Source organism: Fistularia commersonii, chromosome 9, assembly GCF_037954325.1.
Source record: "Fistularia commersonii isolate RoL2024-O1a breed Wild chromosome 9, RoL_Fcom_v1.0, whole genome shotgun sequence".
Taxonomy (NCBI): domain Eukaryota; kingdom Metazoa; phylum Chordata; class Actinopteri; order Syngnathiformes; family Fistulariidae; genus Fistularia; species Fistularia commersonii.
The window spans coordinates 11424137-11446650 of record NC_141292.1 but is presented as its reverse complement, the minus strand read 5'-3'; the positions used below and the strand labels follow the sequence as shown (position 1 = coordinate 11446650).

Sequence of the window (22514 nt, the reverse complement as noted above, 5' to 3'; positions counted from 1 at the left end):
AAACATACGAGTTGACTTCGAGCACATTTCCGACAATTACAAACAAAGGTTATTTATCTACCTGCTTGCGATAACAGCAGCTATGCTTCCAGCTTCTCCAGCTCCTTACAAACTGGAAGATCATTGATTAACCCTTTGTGCATGCAGTGAGAAAATAAATCAATATAACCTTCTGTAACTGTGGAAATGGTATTCTTTCATTGGAAACTTTTATTGACTAAACATGTACAAATACATGAAGTATTTCTTGACAAGGGATATCAATGTTATTTGCATCCATTATACAAGCAGTGGCGCAACGTTCGATGCTTCCCCGTCACAGCAAGAAGGTCTTTGGCTTGATTCCGACCGCGGTCCTCCATGTACTCCTCCGTGTCTGCATGGTTTTCCTCCGGGCTCTCCACTTTCCTCCCACAGTCCAAAAACACGCGGTAGGTTCGCATGACGAATGAGAGAGTGAATGCCTGTATGTGCCAATCCATCCAGATCAAATTAAAATTTAATTGAACTTAAATGAATGTGCTTTTACAATGCTCTTAGTTAAATTGCCTGTCTCAAGTATGGTGTATTCAGAGATTGGGAGACCCATTGAAGATATAAGATAAACAGAAGCAAATCAAGACTCATCTAGAGAGATATCGTAATTGACGAATTCTAACCGCCCCCCCCTGCGAAAAAGCGAACAAAACAAAAACCAGTAACGCCACCGCCCCCCTCGAGCCACCCTAATGTTCTTTTTTACATCCAAGTCACTGAATTCTGTGTGCTGTCAGCTCAGCAGCAGTGGGTGCTGGTAAGAACAGGCTCCCCTCTACATGCCCCACTGATCTCTGCAGGGGGGCTGAGAACAAATCTGGAATACACACCAAATCCTATAAAGCAGGTCCATCTCATGTTTTGACGTATTTATTTGCACTCACGTGCACACAAACACTGCAGACACACACACACACACACACACGGAATGTCCTGTATTCATTTTACACACACACACACACACGATTCAATCTTTGCAATTCCAGATCCCTCATACAGGAAAAGCTGTGGCCTTTGAACCAATCTTATCTCCTGCTGCATGAGGAGCATGAAACGTTCTGTGTGGCTCAGAAATGTCTTCAGAATTATGTTTAGAATTAGAGAGCTACAGAAATTGCTCGGTGAGGAATGGTGGCCCGGCCGAGATTTGAAGCTCTGTAACCACCGCATGAATAATTTGCAGCCTTCGACGCTGGAAAAGTGGAAAATTCAAAAAGATTACGGATCAGTGGTTTGTTGCGATTCATTCGCTCTTTGATTTTTATCATTGTGATCACAAAGAATGAATTGTTCAGTCAATTCAAAGGTTAAGGTTTTCTGTCGGTTAGCTAATTGAAATAATCTTTCACTTTCAAGGATTGATTTTTGGCACACTTTGTATTTTCTGTTAATGTTGTAACGGGATGTGTAGATTACGGCTATCCCTTTACACCCTGGTTTGACCTTTTCACAATAAAAGATTGATGCATGAAGCCGGTCTCACTGCCTGGTAGAGCTCAGATTGTTATTAGCGATGTGGCTGCATCACCCGGTTTGATTTTACTGCAGTTTTCAGGAGCTTTGCTTTAGCATTTACAACTTGAATTTTATTGGTCAAGGGCTTTTCAAGGACAGCGTATATAAGACATCTTAGGGTGTACATTCTTAATCCCCAGGTACTGCAAGGGGGTTGTAAAATGTTTTGTTGACTAGACAATTTTTCACATTTTTTTCAAATTTTTTCTCACAAATTTAAGTCAATTTAAACACACTTAAACGACAATTCAACATTTATTTATTCATTATCTATATCACCTATCCCACACTCAGGGTTATGGGATGTCAGAGTCTATCCAAGCCGCTTTTGTGTGAGGTGGTGGATCGATTTCAAGAGAAATATTTCCATTCACGCTCTCATCCACAAGTCTTACAGAGATGAACAACCGTTCAATCTTTTGGCAATTTAGGGTCACAAATTAACCTACTGCATGATTTTAGACTGTGGGAGGAAACAAGGACCCAAAGGAATCCCACACAGAAGCCAGATTGTTTGATTTTTGGTTGTTAGTAGAAGAGAAATAAGTACGTTAGTAGAAACAAGACAATAAATAAGAAGCGTAATAGCGCAGTATTGAATCTGCAAATGGAGAAACGTGCAAATTGAAATGTAAACAGTAACATTCACAAGAAGCGCAAGATGAAAAAAGGGCAAATGGACACGTAAACAGTTATATATACTGGATGTGCAAGTTGAAAACAGTGCCGATTGGAGGAGGCTGAAGTACAAACCACTGTGCCACCGTTCTGCCTTGAATCCAACATATTTTAGCAAACGGATAAATATGTTTATTAAACAATTGGTATATACTGTCATTCTACCTTACAAATGTTAAAACAACATGAATATTTGAGCCTTGATCTGTATGTGTATTATTTGAATAGTTTCGTGTTGAATGCACGATAACAAGATACGTCTTTACCCGGCCCTGACACCAGTTTCTTATAAAACACATTTTGATACATTATAAATGGTAGAGGCTCCATCTTCATCCGTCTGGGGGTTCTTGGCCCGAAAAATGTTGATGACCCCTGCCCAAATTGAATATTTGCAATATTCCAGGTGACAGACTGAACTGCATGCATTGTTACCCGCATGACATTAGGCATCCCTCGACAATATTTTTTTTTTCCCCGCCGCATCTTACCACTTCAATGGGATTTTCACTTACTGGAAAATCTTTTCCACACATAAGCATCCTTCCCCCAATGGATTAAAATTGTGAGATAAAGCCCTTCATGTGCGTCCCTCATTCTTTTTCAAAATTAAGATTAATTTAGCTGTTCCATCTTACAAGTCGTCAATCGTTCCCACGTAGTTGACTGAGTTCATGGCCTTTTTAACACAGTATAATGCAGCCTAAATATAAATATCTAAATACATAAATATGGGTAGGGCTTCCTTCCAATGGGAAGGTTGGCCATTTGATCCCCTGCACTAAACCTCCAGGTTAACTGGTTAACACCTTGCATTGGATCTCTGCTGCCATCCGTGTGTGAGTGTTTGTGTGAATGGGTGAATGCAATCCAGTCTAAAGTGCTTTGGAACCACATGGTGATGAAAGTGCTATATAAGTGGGAACCATTTACCATTTTTACGGTACACAAGTTAAATCAAGATTTTGTCTACTCTTTGTTTAAAACACTGAAGCTCTTACTGTTCTGATCCAAACAACGTAAGTGCCTGTGCTAAATGTAACCATTTCATCTCTTCAGTCCCAGCTGTTAACATTTCATGGCTATTGTCAGTGTCTCACACAGATGAAATGTTTTTATTTGTGGTGTACCTTGTCGGAATGTAAGAAAAAACACAAAACAAAATAAAAGCTTGCAGACGGTCAGGAAAGTAATGCCAATAGTTGCAAGGCATGATGTCCAATGTGGTCCTCTATGGCAGCTCAGCCTGGTTTATAAATCAAAAGATGCTATTAAATGTCTGTCTTGACTAAAAATATGGCCGGTAAATCAGATGCAAATAGTGATGAGATAAAATAATACCCGTTTTTTTTTTTGTTTTTTTTTGTTGGTTTGTTTTTGTTTTTTACTTCTGCTCTGGAACTTCTTTCTTGCCTGACTGGCTACTAGCTCTTTATTTATTTTATGTCCTGGGAGCTGCAAGGCGTTGGAGGGCCTACTATAAAAGGGCCTGTGTGAATACAATGAATTTGTCCAGGGCTAAATACTCGCCGTCAATCACTGCGAACTAACATAAACAAGGAAGATGTCTCATGTTGTCATTAAAAGAAGGTGTTAACTTCAAATGGAGAGTTTACCGATGTTCCACATTTAGTTGTGGAAAAAGACAGACATTGATCAGTAGTCATCACGGTTCTTTTCCCTAAATGCCATTTTACTTTCCTGAACTGTGTGATATGAGTGTGAATACATTAAAGCAAAATTGGCTTACTTTATATGCTAAAATAGAATATTGAAAGAGGAAGTAAAAAGTGCACTCATCAGTGTTCATTGTTAAGGCTCACTTCTTTTCCTGGGCTTTTGTAACGGTGAACGTTAACGCAGTTCTCTGTAGTTCACTGATGTCATTAAATGCTGAATATTGATCTTTTAATTGAATGGTTAGCAATATTTTGCAGGATTGAGAGACCGAAAGTCTGTTCAGGAAGATGATCCCTGTCAACACCTGTTACTGCTGTTTAGAAAACACTGGTACATAGTCCGTAAGAAGCGAGAATTTTTTTTTTTTTTTTTTTTAATCTCAAGTTGGTAAGAACAAGAATAAAGTTTCTTGTTATGGCTATGACATTTTTATGCATGAGAAACTTGTACAAAACTCCAGGGAAGCATCACCAAGCAGTGTAGGAATTGTCCAGGAGCAACACGAATGTAGCAACAGTGCAGTGTTTAATAAGAGGATTGGGCCTCTGCGATGAGGTGAACAGTGCTGGGATTCATTCCTTCCTCAACTCATCTCGGTCTGCACAAGCCTTTTCGCCTTTTCGAATTTGTCAAGAAGGAATGGGCGTCTTTTGGGATAGATGATCTCCTCCATGTACGATATTTGGACACTTCTTTCAAGAAGTACTAGCTATTTCGATGTCTTAACGGTACATGCCTTACGAGATTTGTTAGATAGATCTTCGTACTTTATCCTTTAATACCTTCATCCTTAAACTATCCATCACTGTACAACCTTCCGTGCTATGCGGTAAAGTGGCAATGGCGGCACGTTTGTTTTACTGCGTTAACCCCCACCAAGCCCACGCAAAGTCCGGCACAAAAATCCTTTCATAATTAGATTTGAGAAAGCGAAAATTATTTCCAGATTGTTACTTCTGCTGAACTTGGGTGATTGACAGTCGGCGTGCAAACAGGTAAGGAATGCAGGAGTGAAGCCTACAGAGCAAAGAAAAATTTAATTTGAAAAAAAAAAAAAAAAAATCTGCACGATCAAAAATGCAAGGGGAAATAACTGAAATATCATGGTAAAGCCTGTTGAGCGTTACGAAAGTTTAATTTATGTATTTTAAATCCTTTCCGGCCTGAATTAGCTGTTCAATCGCTGTAAAAGAGTTGAAGCAAAAGACATTTACGTCAGAGGAAGCCGCAACTCTCCTGTCAGTACTTGAAAAAATCTGAAGCAACCTTGTAAAACTCACACTGCATTATTGGAACAGTACTGATGTTAAAATACATGTGTGATGTACACGCTAATCAAACCTTTAGTGCAAGCTCTGCTTTGGTTTAGTGCTTTAATATCCCACACCTTTGTATATGGGCCTTTACCTTATTGCACTGCATCTACTGTATATGGAGGAGCTGAACAGTTGAATGTAACTTCAACTTACTGAGCAATTCTTTCTTAACATTAATCTTCCCATAGACATCTTTCCTTTTCAATGCTCTTGCTGATCTTCATTTTTCGCTCCAGAACCATTATTCGGAAGACCAAAGTGAACCTTGAACTCCCAAATTCATATCAGTCGAAGTTGTCACTCTATCAACCGTCGTCCAAGAAAATAGCAAATGCACTTGCCTGCGGTAATCCGCCTGCAACAGTTGCGATAAGTGTATCTCCCATTTTGAAAGAGGCTGCCGGGATTTGTGTACGAGACACAGCGGCAAATCTTCATTGATTATTCAAATCTCCTCACGTCTGAATCTAGCGCTTATTAATCTTCTATGCACTTCCATGCACACAGTCATGCAAAGACAGAGGGCGGGTTCAGAAGGGCACTTAATGTCCTGCAGCAAACTCTGTGAGATTTTAACAGCAAAGACAGGAACAGCGGTTACAAGCCTGAGAGGAAATTCTTGCAGAGGAAAAAAAAACAAAAAACTTCTGAATTGCTTTTCGAAACCAAAAGCCCCACAAAAAAAATGAGAAATACACGCTTATTTTCCCGATGTGATCGATTTAAATCACTTAACTGGCCATACAGTGAATCAAGTGAACATCACTCTGAATGGGATTGAATATGACTGTTTGAGAGACATGTTTATAGCACAATGGAGATAAAAAAGTGTCATGGTGATGTAAGACATTTCTTAGCCATGATGTCTTTTGATGAATATAAAAAAAAAAGAAAAGCTTTCTATTCTAGCAAAACCCAAGGCAACCATGAGAAACTTATCTCACTAAACCTTTCACAGATTTTGCTAGTCAGAGAACGTGGCATGAGAAGGATGCGTCTGACAAATAAAAGTAGGTCTGAGCATTGAGTGAAAATGATCGACAGCGCTTCTCTTGGCGTCTTTATTTCCATTTGCTGCTTATTCCCCTAACCCGTAGCTCCCTCAAAGAAACAAAACTCTCCATGGTACTTTTGGGGGGAGGATACAGATAGAGAAATGCATGCCGTGAGCATTGCTCGCTGCAGAGAGAGACCTCTAAGTTCATCTCATTTCAGAGTTTCTGAATAGCAGTGAAATGACTGTCTCTTCTCCGCCGGTGCTCCTGCTGGAGCGTGCCGCGGACTTCCTCGGGGCCGGGAGAAACAAGACTCCACTCTTCCATGCTGTTTACCACCTCAGTGTTGTCAGCGGTGCACATCTGTCCTCCAGCGCCACTGATCCACACAGCCCATTGTTTCTGCGCCAGAAGCAACTTTCTACACATGTTTTATGCCTCCGCGGGATGCATTTGCCCCACACTTACCAATATTACAATCAAAATTTTCAATGCTAAGCTTTTCTTCATTTACGGATCGACCGTCGGGCTCCTGGCCGCGTGAAAAATTCAAATTTTTATTGATGGAATTTGCTCAAGGCCAGGTGACACTCATGTCATGACATTACAAGAGAATCCAAGGTTAGATGCTTATACACATTCAAATCCACATGCTTAGACATTCAGACAAGGCAGCAACAATGAGTGTCTCAGGGTTTATGCATTAAACTCTTGGAGCAAACGAGCCACATCATCTTACAACATCATCGCTTAGGTCCAGTTTATACCGTAACACAAGTTGTAAAGGAAATGTTAAAAAAACAACTTCTGTGTAGGACTGCCTTCAACCAGAGAGAAGACCTAGACAGTATGAATATTTCTAGCCTCAACATGTTACCAAATGTCATTTGTCTTCATTATGAAAGTCAACGAAATGCCTTGTTCAGTCTGAGAATATGGTTGCTGTACAGTACAATCCATCATCCTTTTATCCGCTCATGCAGACATTTCCATTCCAGGCTATGCTTCTAACCAAAGTCACTCAGCCCAGAGGGGTTAAATATCTCTACTCTTAATTTTTTTTAGTCTGATCATGTGTTGACTGTATTAAAACAAGACAAACTCATGTATGCATTTACAATTATAGCATAATGTTGGGGGACTAAATACTTGCCCATAACTTCGATTAATTACTTGATACCATTGCCTGATTGTATCTAAATCATATTTTTTTCTAATCATTTTAGTTATATAATGAGTCTTTTTGCTGCTCTGGAAAATAGTCTTCAATCAACATATAATTAATGCTTATTGAATTACATATTACTGACCATATCATTAAATAGGTTTCCAAATACATGTTTTATTCAAAGAAAGTAAGCAGATATAATGGATTCCCGCCCGTCTCATGAACATAATGGTGCGCTCTAGTCTGCATTATGGAAGTGGCAGAGAAGTGGTGGCGAAACACGTATTTGTAAATGATGAGACCATGGTTTTCGGCCTTATGTTTTACTGTCCGCATTTCCTTTATAATTTATATTTTTTATAAAAAGGTGTGGCTAATAAACAAGAATCCTTCCATGGTAAATGTTATGTCTCTTAAATCGATTTGCTCAGATATGAGCGATATGTGACTGAGTCATTATTTATGAGAAAGGTCTTCCCCCATCTAAGTACACCGGCACATCATCTGTCACTGTCACCGTGCTTATTTGACTCGCATTCAAAGTGCGCTAATATCACCGAGGCGATCTTCGCTTTCATTATTTCCACAAAGCAATCCACGGTCCTAAATGACAAATGGCAGATTTGGCACCGTTAAAAGTTGTAGCCCTCAATTACCCCTGTAGGTGCCCTCATTGGTACGCTAACTACCGCCTCTTCTTTACTTCGCACATTTAGCCTGATCCATCGAGAGCATCCCCTTCCATTTCATCTCATTGAAATAACCGACAGCGCAATACTGCCTCCATTCTCGCCCCCTCACCGTCGGAGGATTCACCGGATCCGCAGAGCAGTGGACAGAGTTGAAGCGTCATAATAAACCCGCCCATGTACCACATGTCTCCTCAAGCGGGGAGACCTTTCAGATTTTTTTCTTCTTTCTTGCGGTACAGTGCACGAGCCAGTTAGGATACTTTTGCAGGATGACTGCAGAAATGTACGCTTGACACATGAAGCGAAGTGTTTAGAAGACGATGCAAGCTTTCTCAAGACGGGGGGAGCCAATACCCAAATGGGAGAAAAATCCCCACATCCGACGTGTCTTTAACTTTCCTAAGGAATTGGAATTATCATAATGTTGGGAGAGATGGAGGGCGAATGCCATTCAGCTGTCATCTATCCGCAGTGACTGCTCGCATCGCATTACAGCTCACAAACAACTTCAGCATTCTTTAATCTGTATAATGTGAAATTACATCTTAGCTGTCTTTATCTGCGTCCATGCCGATATTACAAATTTTCCAATTTTGTAGAAAAATGTGTGGAAAATTGTGCAGTTTTTCCCTCTTAGAGGTCCAGTAGATTCATAAATGGAAACCCAGGCGGTTACTTTCTCCGAAACCACGGGTGGTAAACAAAATGATCAAAGAGCGATGAACTCCATCATCTGCTTTTTAATTTTTTACAGGCTCCTGTAATTTCCTGGAATTAGATATGACTAAAAAGGCCATAATATAGTTTCATATTTTACAAATACCACATCCTCTGTAGCTTACGGCTGTGAGAAGAGCATATTTGTATAACCAAACCTATCATGCAGATCATTCAAACCATTTGTGAAAAGTCCTTATTGTTGGCTGTAGGTAGATCAAGCTTTTAGCCTGAATAAAATACGCAGGTTAATGTGTTTGAGAGTGTGCAGATGTGTGCATTCAAAGGTCGAGGAAGATATGTCCCGGGGAGAAAGAATTACTTTTGTTCAGTCTCGGGGAATTTCTTGACGGAATTGACCTGGAGGGCAGTTTGGAGGTACGGAGGGTTTGAATGGCTGGAGACAAAAACAACTGAAACGCTGCAGCAAAAAACAAAACAAAACATTCAAAAAAGGAAGACAGGGCTCAGACTTATTTCCGACATCTCTTGATGTGTTAAATCTGCTCTTCCCTTCCTTTTTCCTCATTTTTCTGAAAAGGGAAAATGTGATTCCACCTATCGATTGACGCATAAATGCGTTGCCTGGTGATGAACGATGATGCGCTTTTTGCTTTTATGCGGTCAGATTAAATCCCCGGCTTGGATTGGGTTCTCCGCTCTGCCTCGGTTTCTCCTGCGGCGTCATGTGATGGGCGCTGAGCGTTATTGGTGATCCTGTACATTGGACGGCGTTGAACCTACCGCTTATAAACCAGGAGATTGTATTTGTGACTGTTAAAGCTGGTTACAGGTTTAGAAGTCCCGGTTTAAGAAGAGCATTTCAGATTAAGAGACAGATTGGATCAGTTTCTTTGTGAATGAATACATTATGATTGAGGGGTTACACTTTAATAAGTAAACATTAATTCAATATAACTGTTTTGTGATATGGAGGATATTGAATCTGCGCTTTATTTCACCCGAACTGAGTACTTTCATTTATACTACCTTTGATTCTTGATTTTGCCAGTGGCCGCTTCACCATCTGCAAAAATTTTCAATAATTCATATTAGCTTTAGTTGCAAGTAAACATTAAAAAGACACAGCATTGATTTAAAGATGATGGCTAGAATTCAGGAGCACGATGTACGTTGAGAATGAGATATTTTTGAAATAGATATGTTTGATAGAAGAATTTTAAAAATGTTTTCCTGTTTTACTCAGAACAAAATAAACATCACGGAAAACAAAATAAAAATAACCGCGATCCATTCACGGAGACATTCTTCCTCACTTCCATATGCCTGCTACACACTCCTGCTTCATTTAATAAAAGAAAATACACATATATACACACATACATTTATCATATCATATACATGCGGCTTGGCGGTGCAGTGGTTAGCGCTGTGGCCTCACAGCACGAAGGAGTTTGGAGTTTGTTCTCCCCGTGTTTGCGTGGGATTCGTCCGGGTTCTCGGGTTTCATCCCACAGTCCAAAACCATGCAGTAGGTTATCTTGAAAAAAAATTGGGAAAAATTGCCCTGAATGAGTAAGTGAGTGAATAGTTGTCTGTCTATATATGTGGCCCTACGATTGACTGGCGACCCGTCCAGCGTGTACCCCCACCTCTGAGTTTACTCTACATATCTGTCAATATGATATTCATAACCAATAGAGAAGGGTGTCCCCAGCTGGGATAGGATCCAGCGTCCCCCGCTGAAGAAGGTGGATGGATGCCATATATATATATTTATATTTATATGTACACGCCATGTGGTTCGGCTTCACATGTTCTCCCCTGTGTCTGTGTGGGTTTCCTGCGAGTTCTTCGGTTTCCTCACACAGTCCAAAAAGGTTAATTGGAAAAGTTGGGAAAATTGCCCAGATGTGTGAGTGAGAGAGTCAATGGTTGTCTCTGTATATGTGGCCCTGCGATTGACTCTCGGCCAATGGGAGCTGGGAGAGGCTCCAGCATCCCTTGTGACCCCAAGTACAGGATAAGCGGCAGAAGATGGATGGATGGATAGAGATATATACACATACTTATAACATATAACATATAACACATATAACACATACATATATACATATACACACATAGATGCATACATATAAATGTAGATTGTGTGTGTATGTAGGTGTAGTTACACATGTTTATACCACACATTTGTGACATATGTGACATTTATATATATATACACACATTTATATACTTACATATACACATTTTCCTATGATACTAAGACTGCTTTTGTGATTGATATCATGCTACATTTGAATCTGATTGTGAATTTTGTTAACATACCCTCATATGTAAATATGTAAACAATCTCATATATTTTACTGCCTTTACCAGTCAAGTAAATCTAATAAATATAATTCCACTATGAATGGGTATCTCATCGCAGCCAGCTGTAATGAAAGGCTTTTGAGAAAGATCCAGAGAAGAGGATCTGCCTGTCTCACCACTTTCTCCATTCGATGGCCATCCCCCACTTTCATATGAAGGTCTTTCTGATGTAACCTTTTTGGTGATGTGTAACTGAACTGTGGTCATCTCAGCATAACTGATTGGTGAAAGGCACAAATGAGATGGAAGGTAGCGATAAAAAAAGGGAGGGGACATGAAAGAAGTATATTTCATCAGGGTGGCTCCCCTCAGGTCTCGCTGAATGAGGTAATTATAAGAAACTGCGTGATCTGAAGCCACACACAGTTGTGATAACAGCTCTAATAGCATGTCTTCATTGACTTCGTTCACACAAGTCGGTTGGTGCACAATTTAGAAATTCCATTAGAAGCCCATTAAATGTGTTTTAATTTTTTGTCTCTCGCTCCCATGGACCCCCCGGCTTGGAAATACATTAATGTATCATCAAGACGTTAAATCCTGAATGTAACATCTGCCAAATGATGAGGCCAGTCCAGTTCAACCGCATGTTTGATATGTGATCAGACTCCCCAGCTCGCATCCTGATGGGTTGTCAGTGCCAAGAAATCCTTCGCAAGAGTTTACGGCCAGGATTTACTGCGGGAGTTAAGTTATCTGCACGAATCATTTCCTTTTTCATTTGCAGAAACAGTCCTGCAGACATGATTTACAAATACAGTAAATGCTGACATGAAATCCAAGGACAACTCTGTGGCCCACAAATCACTTGGCTGGGCCACTGGATTTACAACATCACATTTGGTGCCACAGAATATTTATATTCTAGATCTGAAGTAACAAATTGCAACATTGCCTTGCTTGTAAAGAAGCATTTAGCTTCATCTGTGTCAGAGTTAGAGAGAACGAGGACATTGTGTCATGTCGGAGAGGGAGCGAGGCGGGGAAATCACCTCATTGGAAGAGCGTAATCCAACATTGAGTACACGTGCTCCCGACTTCTCGACATCGCCCTCCATTTCTCGTTATGGATATTTATTCGTTTATAAACACGGCTTGTTGTTCATTTTCTCAAACCGCTGGTGATTTGACCCTTCCCCTTACGAGTCAAAAGAAGCACCAGTTTACAGGAGTGCCGCTATTTTACATCCACGACTCATCCTTATTATTGATGAGGTTTTTTTAAATTTTAATTTTAGGTCCGATTATTGTTTGTCAAACTAAGGACTTTAGAAGCTGTGACGGGATTCATGTTTCCGTTTTATTTATTTTCTGAACGGATTAAGCAAACTCCCATTTAACTCATTCAAAATTCTTATGATGCATAAAGATTCATTAAGCACATCATTTGGTTAGCTGACTATGAAAGACTCTCAAAGACATACAGATTAAATGTGCATAATGAAAATGACATTACAGCTCAAGGAGCTGTCCAGAGTACAAATTCTTAAACTGTTAGTCGATTGAATTGACCGGTGTGTCGCTTCTTTGGCTTCAGCGATTAGAGATCGAAGGAAAAAGAATACATTATTTCTCCGATTATGCCGTAAACAAGCTGTTAAAGGCCATTACATTTATAATAAAGATAGCATTATGCAACTATACTCTGACTCTCTACTTAATTACATTAAGGAAAACGTGCTCGGGAATAAGATTGTTAAAATTTGACTATATCTTTGTTTCATCTGTTGGAAATACTATCTCCCTCTCTGAAGAGGCTCCAGATTAGGTTTGTCTGGCAAGCCGCCTATTGCCCAACTGCCACGTTGCATTTCCAACAGCAGTGACTGTGATGACTTGTGGCAGGACAAAGACCCAGATACAGAGGGAGGGGAGGCAGGGATCCAAATAAACGGTAATAAACAGATGGAAATGCAGAAGTAAAATCAGAAACCATCATCGGAACAATAAGCTAGACCGAGGATAGGCAAAAATACCCCCCAAAAAAAACAAAGAAAAAAACACCAATTATACCACACAATACAGGTGCAGGAGGGAGGGGCTGACAATCACTGGTAAACACACAAGTTAAACAAATTAGGACAGGAATGTGAGCACAGCGCAAGGAAAGTAGACAGAGAGGATGAGAATGCAAACACTGAACGGCAAGGAATAAAACAGGGAGTGATAAATACATTGAAAGGACTCAGAAGCTCAGGTGTCAAAAGACAAAAGACCACCAAGGGCATATAAAACAAATGGGTGGCTAAACAACATATAAGGCCAATAAAGGCACACAAAAATGGGTTGGAATTTAAAAAAAAAATGTGTGGCGTGGTGTTGCAGTGGCGCTTACGCCCCTCACCAAGAAGGTTCTTGGTTCTATTGTGAAGGGGGGGTTTCCTCCGTGTTCTCTGCTTTACTCCCAAAGTCCAAAACCATGCAGGAGGTTCACCGGACGTGCCAGACATATGAATGTGCGAGTGAATGGTTAAATGTGGCCCTGCGATCGACTGACATCTGGTTCAGGGTAAATTTTGCCAATGACAGCTGGCGTTGCCCCCCCCCAACATTGAGAGCAGGATAAGCACTATAGATAAGAATGAATGAATGAATGAATTGATGAAATTAAAGACAAAAAAAAAAGGACAAAAAAATCCAATACTGGCTGCAAGTTACAGTCCAGATGTTGTAATTGGATCCTAACCTCAAGGCTTCAACATAAAAAAAAAAAAAAAAAATCAATTGAACACCTAGGGCTTACTCTATCAGTAAAAAGACCTGGAGCTTGATGGCAGAGAGAAAAAAAAAAAATCAGGCAAGATTTGCAGTGTGGAGTGAGGGAGAAATGGGGCAGTGAAAGGATTAGGAGAGCTTTTTGTTGATATTAGATTAGAGTAGCCTGCGGTGTAATTAAAACTGGAAAGAGCTGAAAGAAATGAGTGAGGGGGACATTGGCCATTTCACTGTTGGGCAAAATGAGACACATCCTACAACTCCAGAATATTTTGTCCTGTGTTAAATACAGTTTGATCCCCCATGATGTTACATTTGCATTTCCAGGCAACCCCTTCCTTTAAAATAAAATGCACATGCAGTCAGGATGGGGATCGGCAACTCCAAATCCGAGGCAATGGTTCTCAGCAGGAAATGGGTGGAGTGGCCCCTCGGGGTCGGGGAGGAGGTCCTGACTCAAGTGGAGAAGTTCAGGTATCTCAGGGTCTTGTTCATGACTGAGGGAATGATGGAACAGGAAGTTGACAGATGTCGGTGTCAGCAGTCATGCAGACTTTTCACCGATCTGTCCTGGGAAAGAAGGAGCTGAGCCAAAAGGCGCCGCTCTCAATGTACTCGTCTATATCTATTCCCGCCCTCGCCTATGGTCACGAGCTGTGGGTCGTGACAGAAAGAACAAAGTTGCGGCTGAAATGAACTTTCTTCACAGGGTGTCCGGCCTTTCCTTGGAGATAAGGTGAGAAGCCCAGCCATCCGGGAGGGGCTTCTCAGCCATCCGTAGAGTTGCTGCTTTGCTTCTCCACCTGGATAGGAGTCAGATGAGTTAGCTTGAGCATCTGGTTAGGATGCTTCCAGGACGCCTCCCTGAGGAGGTGAATGACCCAGGACACGCTGGAGGGATTATGTCTCTAAGCTGGGCTGGTAACATCTTGGGACCCCGCCTCCCCCCCCCGGAAGAGCTGGACCAAGCGGCCCGGGAAAGGAGAAGGAATGACAAATTTGTAACCTAAATACCACTCAAACTCTTTTTTCCCCTTACCACAAGACATACACACTTTTTTCTGTTCTTGCATGACTGCATGAAATGTTACGGTATGAAATCAGAATGAAGTAGCAGCTTCAGAAGCTGAGCTGATGTATGACGCTGGCTCTCTATACGCTCAACAGTCATGAAGTAGGAGAAGAGATTGCGCTGAATGCAAGGATGCGTTTGGAGACCACGTCTGAAATGAAAGGTAGAAGGAATTGAACAAGAAAAAAACTGCATATCCAGTTTGCGTGCTATAATGAGAAAGATCAAGAGCCATGGATGCATGTACAAGGCTGATAAGCAAGTGAATCATAAAGACATGAGTGATTTGGATTGGACCCAGGTAGTTCTTTAAAATAAGAGCTGCTGCTCACGAAAGTGATATCACATGGAAATGTCTCCAACAAACCATTTAACATTCGCCTCTGGAATCGACTGTAGACATGCTTGCATCCGATTGAAAGCAAATCATGCAAATGTTGAATTAAATGCGAAGTGCGTGCTACAGGTTGTGAGTTATTCCTTTCCATTTTTCTCATGCCGCTCTTTGATTTCATGCCTGACTCAGGCTTTTGTCGACAGGGTTTAGACAATGAATCATTCTGAGTCGAGTACAAGTACCGTGAAGCGTGACCTGAAGTGTTGTGAAAACTGTAAAAGGTGGTGATATGTTGGATGCTGTTTTTTTGTCTCCGTGGCTCTGTTTTTTTGCAGGATTATGCAAAAATGCCCAACTAAATTTCATTCAGCTGTTCAAGGGCTAGATCGCCGGTATTGGAATAACAAATCATTCCAAATTAGTATTGTGTTTTTTTTATTTTCGTCTTTTGTGGTACAACGGTTACTGTTGTCGCCTTACAGCCTGAAGGTTCCTGGTCTGCATGCTCATTTTGTACTTGTTAGGGTTCTCTGGCCTCCTCCGCTGTGCCCGAAAAATAGTTGCAGTCTCTAAATGGTTAATAGGTGTGAACAATAGAGAGAAAGGTTTTGCGTCACCATATGTGACCCCACCCGCCAGATCGACCGGTTACCGATTCAGTCTTAAACTTGTGCACCTGTCCCTGCTGGGATTTGCTCCTCTGTGCAGTATAAGCAGGACAGCTTGAAAATGAACTATATCATTTTCATTTAAACTGCGAGATTGTTAAAAAAAAAGCTAGATAGGTTGGCATCACACCTGGAAGAAGCTTGTATCTGATCAAACGTCTCCTTCAGCCAGTTAATGTAATCTAAATTCTATTTTCCTGAATAAATACATTTTAGTACATTAATGCATTTGTTGAAGTACGCATTATTCAAATTTAATTTTCCTGCACATGCTGTAGAAAACTGCTGTATGCTTCAATCAAGTTGACAGGAATGTAATAGCAATAAATCGCATCATTTGATGGATCGTGCCATATTAAGCACAATGATCACCATATAATTTTAATCGTAAAATCCAACTAATACAAACTGACGTGAAAATAAAATCTCAAGATGTGACTGTGAAACTCTCTTATCATTTTAGAAATAACGAGGTTGTCTGTTTGACTATGACATGTTTTTACTCTTCACACGGTACAAACAATTAACATGATTTCATTTTGTGTTTGTTCGATTCTTTTCATCAGTATGAAGTGACCACGGAGTCAATATCACCGCTCAGCATTAAAAAACAGTTCATCACGAACAACTGAAACTAATAAATACACGCCAAACGAATTTTAAAAGGTTTTGCGACTAAATTCTAAACTCCAATTCAGACAAGAGAACGAGAGAATTACACCGGGTTGAAAAAGAGGGGAGAAAACTTTAATAAAAATGCTTCCAAGTTAGACGACATTCCTTATCAAACTCTGCTGCCTGAAGTACCTGTGGGAGAATCTGACACAGGGTTAAGTATAGATGTGTGTGAGATAGAAAGCGACATCACAAGATGATGGAAGTGCTATTCAAGTAGAGACCATTTAACGTATAGTTTGCTGCTCTGATAGCAGCTCAGTTATGCTATAATCCTAACTTCTCCATTTGTTATGAATATCATATTGACAGATATGTAGAGTAAACACAAAGGTGGGGGTACATCCTCAAAAGGTCATTAGTCAGTCGCAGTAACAGATATATAGACAAACGACAATTCACTCACTCACTCACTCATTCGGGGCAGTTTTTTTTATTTTTTTTTCAAATTAACCTGCTGTGTGTTTTTGGATTGTGGGAGGAAACCGGAGAGCCCGATGGAAACCCACGTAAACACGGGGAGAACATGGAAACTCTGCATTGATTTTGGACAAATGCTCTATATCAGCGGTTCCCAAACTACGGCCTGGGGGCCGGATACGGCCCGCCGCCACATTTTGCCTGGCTCCTAAACAAAAACAGAGATGCATTATCATTTTTTTTTTTTTCATTCTGGTCATGTAAATTATGACTTGTACATGCGTAGAACATGACAATCTGTTCCACCCTTCTGCAGTCTGTGCCTTATCTGAAACCCCTACCTCACAAAAAAAAAACAAAAAACGGACACACCCCTGTCAAATAACACGGAATAATGGTGAAAAGATTAGGTAAGAGAAAAATAGATTCAGAAATGAGGGTATTTAACTTGGTAGGTGTTGGTATCAGTCCGGTTTCATAGCCTGATTGCTTTCTGGTTTTCACAGTGAATTTGATATGAGACAACTGCAAACAGTTTTGTCTACAAGATATTTAATGTTCTTTGGTCTTTTTTTCTGTGAAAAAACTTAAAAAGGGTTATTTGGTTATGATTTATTTCATAAATAGTGTTATTATTTCATTAATAATGTTATTATTTATTTTCTGTTTTTTTTTTCCTGTCAAGATCCCAGAAAGGGTTAATTTTTGGCTTTCTGGAAAACAATAAATATTTTATGTTTACCTCTGCGATCGTCACACTTTTTGTTACTTTCTGTTCCCTTCTCTCATCAGAGAAGGGAAAAGTTATTTGGCCCTTGCAGGAAAAAGTTTGGGGACCCCTGCTCTATAAGCTCAATTAACATTTTCCTTGCTATTGTCTAACACCATTAAAGACACAACAAAGTTTATTTTTTTTAACATGTATAAGCTGGAAATTTTGTAAAATCCCACATTAAAATCCAAGTTGTTGCAGAGTGTTGGGAGAATAGGTGGGTGAAATTTTCTTACCTGCCTTGAGCAATAATTGATTTACCCGTCTGTGTCAGTTTTGTGCAGGCTTTTATACTAATTAGTGCTGTACTTTTTTATTAATAATAATAAAAGTTGATAAAACGCTGGTACTTATTTCATCGTTCAGCTTAATGCTGTATTTGTGTTAATAAAGATCACTTCTTGTTGACAATATATTAAGCCTAATATGTGATTGAGAGTATTTTTGTGTTTGTGACATCAACAATCATGATCATTTGTTTAAAGATGAATGCACTGCTATTTTGTGAAATATAGCGAAAACAATTCAAGCTAATTCTTTGCCAATTATATTCATTACCATTGGACTTTTGCCCTTCTCACAGCTGCCCGGCCAGTTCTGTGAACTGTGCATTTATCTCACTTGTACGTGAAATGAAGAATTCAGCCTCTTCCATTTTGAATGGGAAATATTCAGTTCATATTTATGTCAATTTTTGATTGAGTTCTTAATGGGACACCAGACTCAGATTTCACCATGATAGAGATTTAGTCTGTGCCACATGAAATGGAATGGAACAAAAAAGACAAAAAAGGCTTTTGGTCATTTAAATCTTGTAGTCTTAATTATTACTCAAACAAAAGAGAATAATCTATTTGTAATCTGGGTCAGAATACTAGGGCTTCAGGGAATCACACTCAAATTATAATCATTTTATTATGTTTTTAGACCAAAAGTGTCCACTGTGCCATTTTAAAAAGTAACCCATCTCAGATCTAATTAGATCTAAAAATGGGCAGGAAATAATAAAATCCCCTCAATCAAGTTTATATGTTAGGTCTTGTGAATTGTGAGGTAAAAGGTTGTTATTATTTATGTTGATTGTGTTGTGATGAAATTTTTTTTTGTTTGTTTTTTTTCCTGAGAAACTTTCATTACTGTACAAGCCTTCAGGTTGACAGGCCCCCCTGCTCTCAACTGGAAAATTTTAGTCCAAAGATAATTATGATATTTTCAAATGTCTTGTCTCATTTTATCTTGGATTTGCACCAATTTGGGCCTGGATTTGGGCCTATATCTTGTGTACTTGACAAAGTGTTAAATCAATAGTGGATACAACATAGGCTGGATTAGAACTTTTGGTCAAGCTTGCCTTAAAAACAAGAGTTTAGATTTATCTGTCAGGTTGCAAGAGGACAATGTTAAACAGTGGAGCTCCAAACTTTATCCTGAAATCATTCCTTAGTGCCATTTAAAGTTTCAGATGAGCCCAAATAATCTAAATGTCACTGGATTTTTCCATCAGGACTGACTCCTGTTATGTCTCAGTGGGAAACGTCAATAGCTTAAAGGAAAAGAAAATGCTTCTATCTTTGTATTGTGACTATGGAAACATAACCAAAGATACTTCAATAGCAACCAAACCAATGCTGCTTTTGGCAAGTCTGTTAAGGATGAAGAGCTTTGTTGTATCAAGTAAACATTGTTTTTTAGTGTCGCCAAAGATGTTTCCTCTCAATCCGGTCAAATAAAGTCAGATCATTCCTTCCAAATCATTGTACTTAATATCTGGAGGGAACTTCAAAGCAGGCACTCTCTTTCCACTGCTTTTATTTCCCCAAATATTACGGCTGTGGGCCTTTTCTGATTTTTCGCATGCAAGAATCTTTGTTCATATTTTTCATTTGAACTTTTTGACATTGGTTAGTTGAAAATCTGCATGATTATTCCTCTTTTGAAAAAGCAAAAACAGATACTTGAAGACAGAGAACATATTTCAAAGAAAAACACAGGAGGCAAGAAAACTCACCCTGCTAATATTAGTACTGGTATTTTTTTTTTCTTTTTCTTTCAGGATGGAGTAGAAAGTCAGCATCTCTTAAATAACTGTAATTGACTGACTAAATCTCACAATATGGACATTTTAGTCACTGCAGTGTTGTGTTTGAGTGGCAAACCAATAGGAATAAGTCTTCTCTGAACCCGTATAACCCGTGTCTCTTTCAGATAGAGCAAGTAGTTAGCATCACCATAGCAACCATTAATTCCAGCATCATCCATTCTAAGCTGATTTGCACCAGTTGAATAAGACAGTCCTTCTCCCATTTAGCCAATTCAATGACTTTCCATCAATCTATCTTAATGAAAACTTCACAAGACATTTTCATTTATATCGCTAAGGGTTTCAGATGTCTGGTAGCTCTGCTGTCGAAGTAAATAAACCTGTTAAATAACATCTTGTCCGTTGTCGTTGTCTCTCTTTTTCAGCTGCAGACAGCAAGATGATCCTGGAAGGTCTTCAGAGGCACAGCCCCATGCCAATCTATCTCCCCGTCAGCTACCAGATCCTTAACGCAGAATCAGCTTTCTTTCTACAAGAGGCAAACCAGGACTTAATGAGAAACTCCAGCCTGCAGGCTCGCACCGAGTCCTTCTTTATCCACCAAGCTCGACAGGTTCCCTCTGTCAATGCTAGTTATGGTCCGTTGTCCGTCCAACACCCCATCCCTCTGGAGATGCTCCAAACCCTGCCCGGGCCCTTCAACACACCTTCCTTCTCGACATCAGCGTCAACGTCAGGATCGCCACTATTTACGTTCAACTGGAAGGTTCACACCTACATCATCAGCGAGAGGATTTACCCCAGTTGGCCGAAGGTTCAAGTCCTATTTTATATTGCGGGGAGGGACTGGGATGATTACAGTGCCATCCAAAAGCTGCCGTGCATCCGGATGTTCGCTTTCCATGAGACTCAAGAGGTGCGCGGGACATGTAGGCTCAAAGGTGAATTGGGGATATGCGTGGCCGAGCTGGAGCCTCTAGCCAGCTGGTTCAGCCCGCCGACTGTCCGGCCAGGGAGACAGAGGGTGTCTGAGCAGGCCCAGGGCACTCCTGTGGAGCTTTACTACATGATTCAAACCGCAAACAATGGCGACTGCAGCTCGGAGGATTCAAGAAAAGGCGGCCCTTTTCGCACAGACCAGCAGAGGCCAATAGGCTATTTTGCAGGCCATACACCGATGCAGCGCATTGGAAGTGTCAGGCTTTTTCAGCCGCTGTCAGAGCTGAAACTGGACAATAATTTCGTGGTGATGATACCGTCAAAACCAATCCGACAGAGAGAGACAGTCTCGGCGTTTGTGGCTCTCTTGACCCTCTCTTCAGTGCAAATCTTCACCCTCAGGTAGGTCACCATTCTACAAATACAGCGCTTTTACAGCTGTCTTCTCATCCAACATAAATATCAATTCCCAAAATCAATCAATTAATAAAAAGAACAAAATCTTCTCGCACGGTGGCATTGACAATTCCATGAGAGAAGTTGTTCGGTGAGTTGCATCGTTAAAATCAACTACAGTTGGTGAAACGGTAAATAATCTGTGGAATTAGGGATTGCAAATGTGTGCTAATGCCATATTGTGACATTGCTAGTCCGCTGCCCCGCAGCAATCAGGTTAATATGCTGTTTATTTAGGTCATTCGTCCAACGAGCTGGAAAGCTTAATTTTGCAAATTCACAACATGAGATAATAACCGAGAGGACTCTTTAAGCGGGACTGACAGCCCGCTTGTCTCGCGGGTCTGATGCTATTTTTGAACGACTCGTCTCAGGTATTATTTTAGGGGCAAAAACTGACCGGCAAGTTTTTTAGTGTAACCGCAGGATATTTCGCTCAGTATCAGCGAGGATACGGGAAAGATAGATCACATTAATGGTCTTATATCATCTTTCAAACAAGGTTGTTATGCTGTTTGTACTTCTTAAACAATATTATTCCGGTTGAATGGGGCCTGAAAAGGATAATGAAGGGTTGTGTAGCTCGCTGGCTGCAGCAGTATTCAAGGATATTGCAGTGTGCTAAACGGCAGTGGGAATTTGTTTTATAGATATATCACAGATGCTTGTACGCTGAACATTTTGCAACCTGCTTCCTGACAGTTGCCGCAATATTGTTTTCACTGAGTTATGCCTTAATTATTCCTTTTGGCTATTTATGAAGATTGCTGCACGCTCAACTCCAAAATTGCCTGTCTGAGAAAAATCTTGTCTGAGGTAATTCCACACAAAAGCAACAAAGATGTCATTGATTTACTGAGCCGTCTCTCATGTAAATAACCATTCGCAGTCTCTGAAATTGGTCCATGTTGTGTGATGCAAATTAAGGTGTAAGGGATTCTTTTTTTTGGGTTCTTTCTTTATCTTTTTGCCCAAGAGTTAAACCATGAGAGATGTGAGTGTCCTCAAAGTAGAGCTGTGACAGAAAGATTTGGCACTTTGTCAACTTCAGCTACACAGGAAATCTGCCAAAAAGCCGCATTGCATTTTTTTTTCTCTCGTTCCAGTGACTGTAAACTCCCATGAAGCATTTGTTTGCAGATTGTGTTTATCAGATTTGTAAAGGTTCAAATGTGAATTTTTCAACATTGTGTGTATATATATGTGTGTGTGCTTGAGAGAGTTGACTTGTATATACCGCACGAACATTAAACAGAGTGTTTTCTCTGTTATTGAAGTAGAGTTG

At 40.2% G+C, this 22514-nt stretch overlaps 1 protein-coding gene across 1 annotated transcript in view; it reads left to right on the top strand.

Moving 5' to 3' along the window:
• The window catches only part of LOC147231220 (transmembrane protein 132C), a 183140-nt gene that overhangs the window by 42255 nt on the left and 118371 nt on the right, over positions 1 to 22514 (top strand). Inside the window, exon 3 of the mRNA XM_086152489.1 lies at positions 20260 to 21175. Within this exon, the coding sequence (XP_086008615.1) occupies positions 20260 to 21175 (916 nt within the window). The remainder of the gene's footprint in view (positions 1 to 20259; positions 21176 to 22514) is intronic.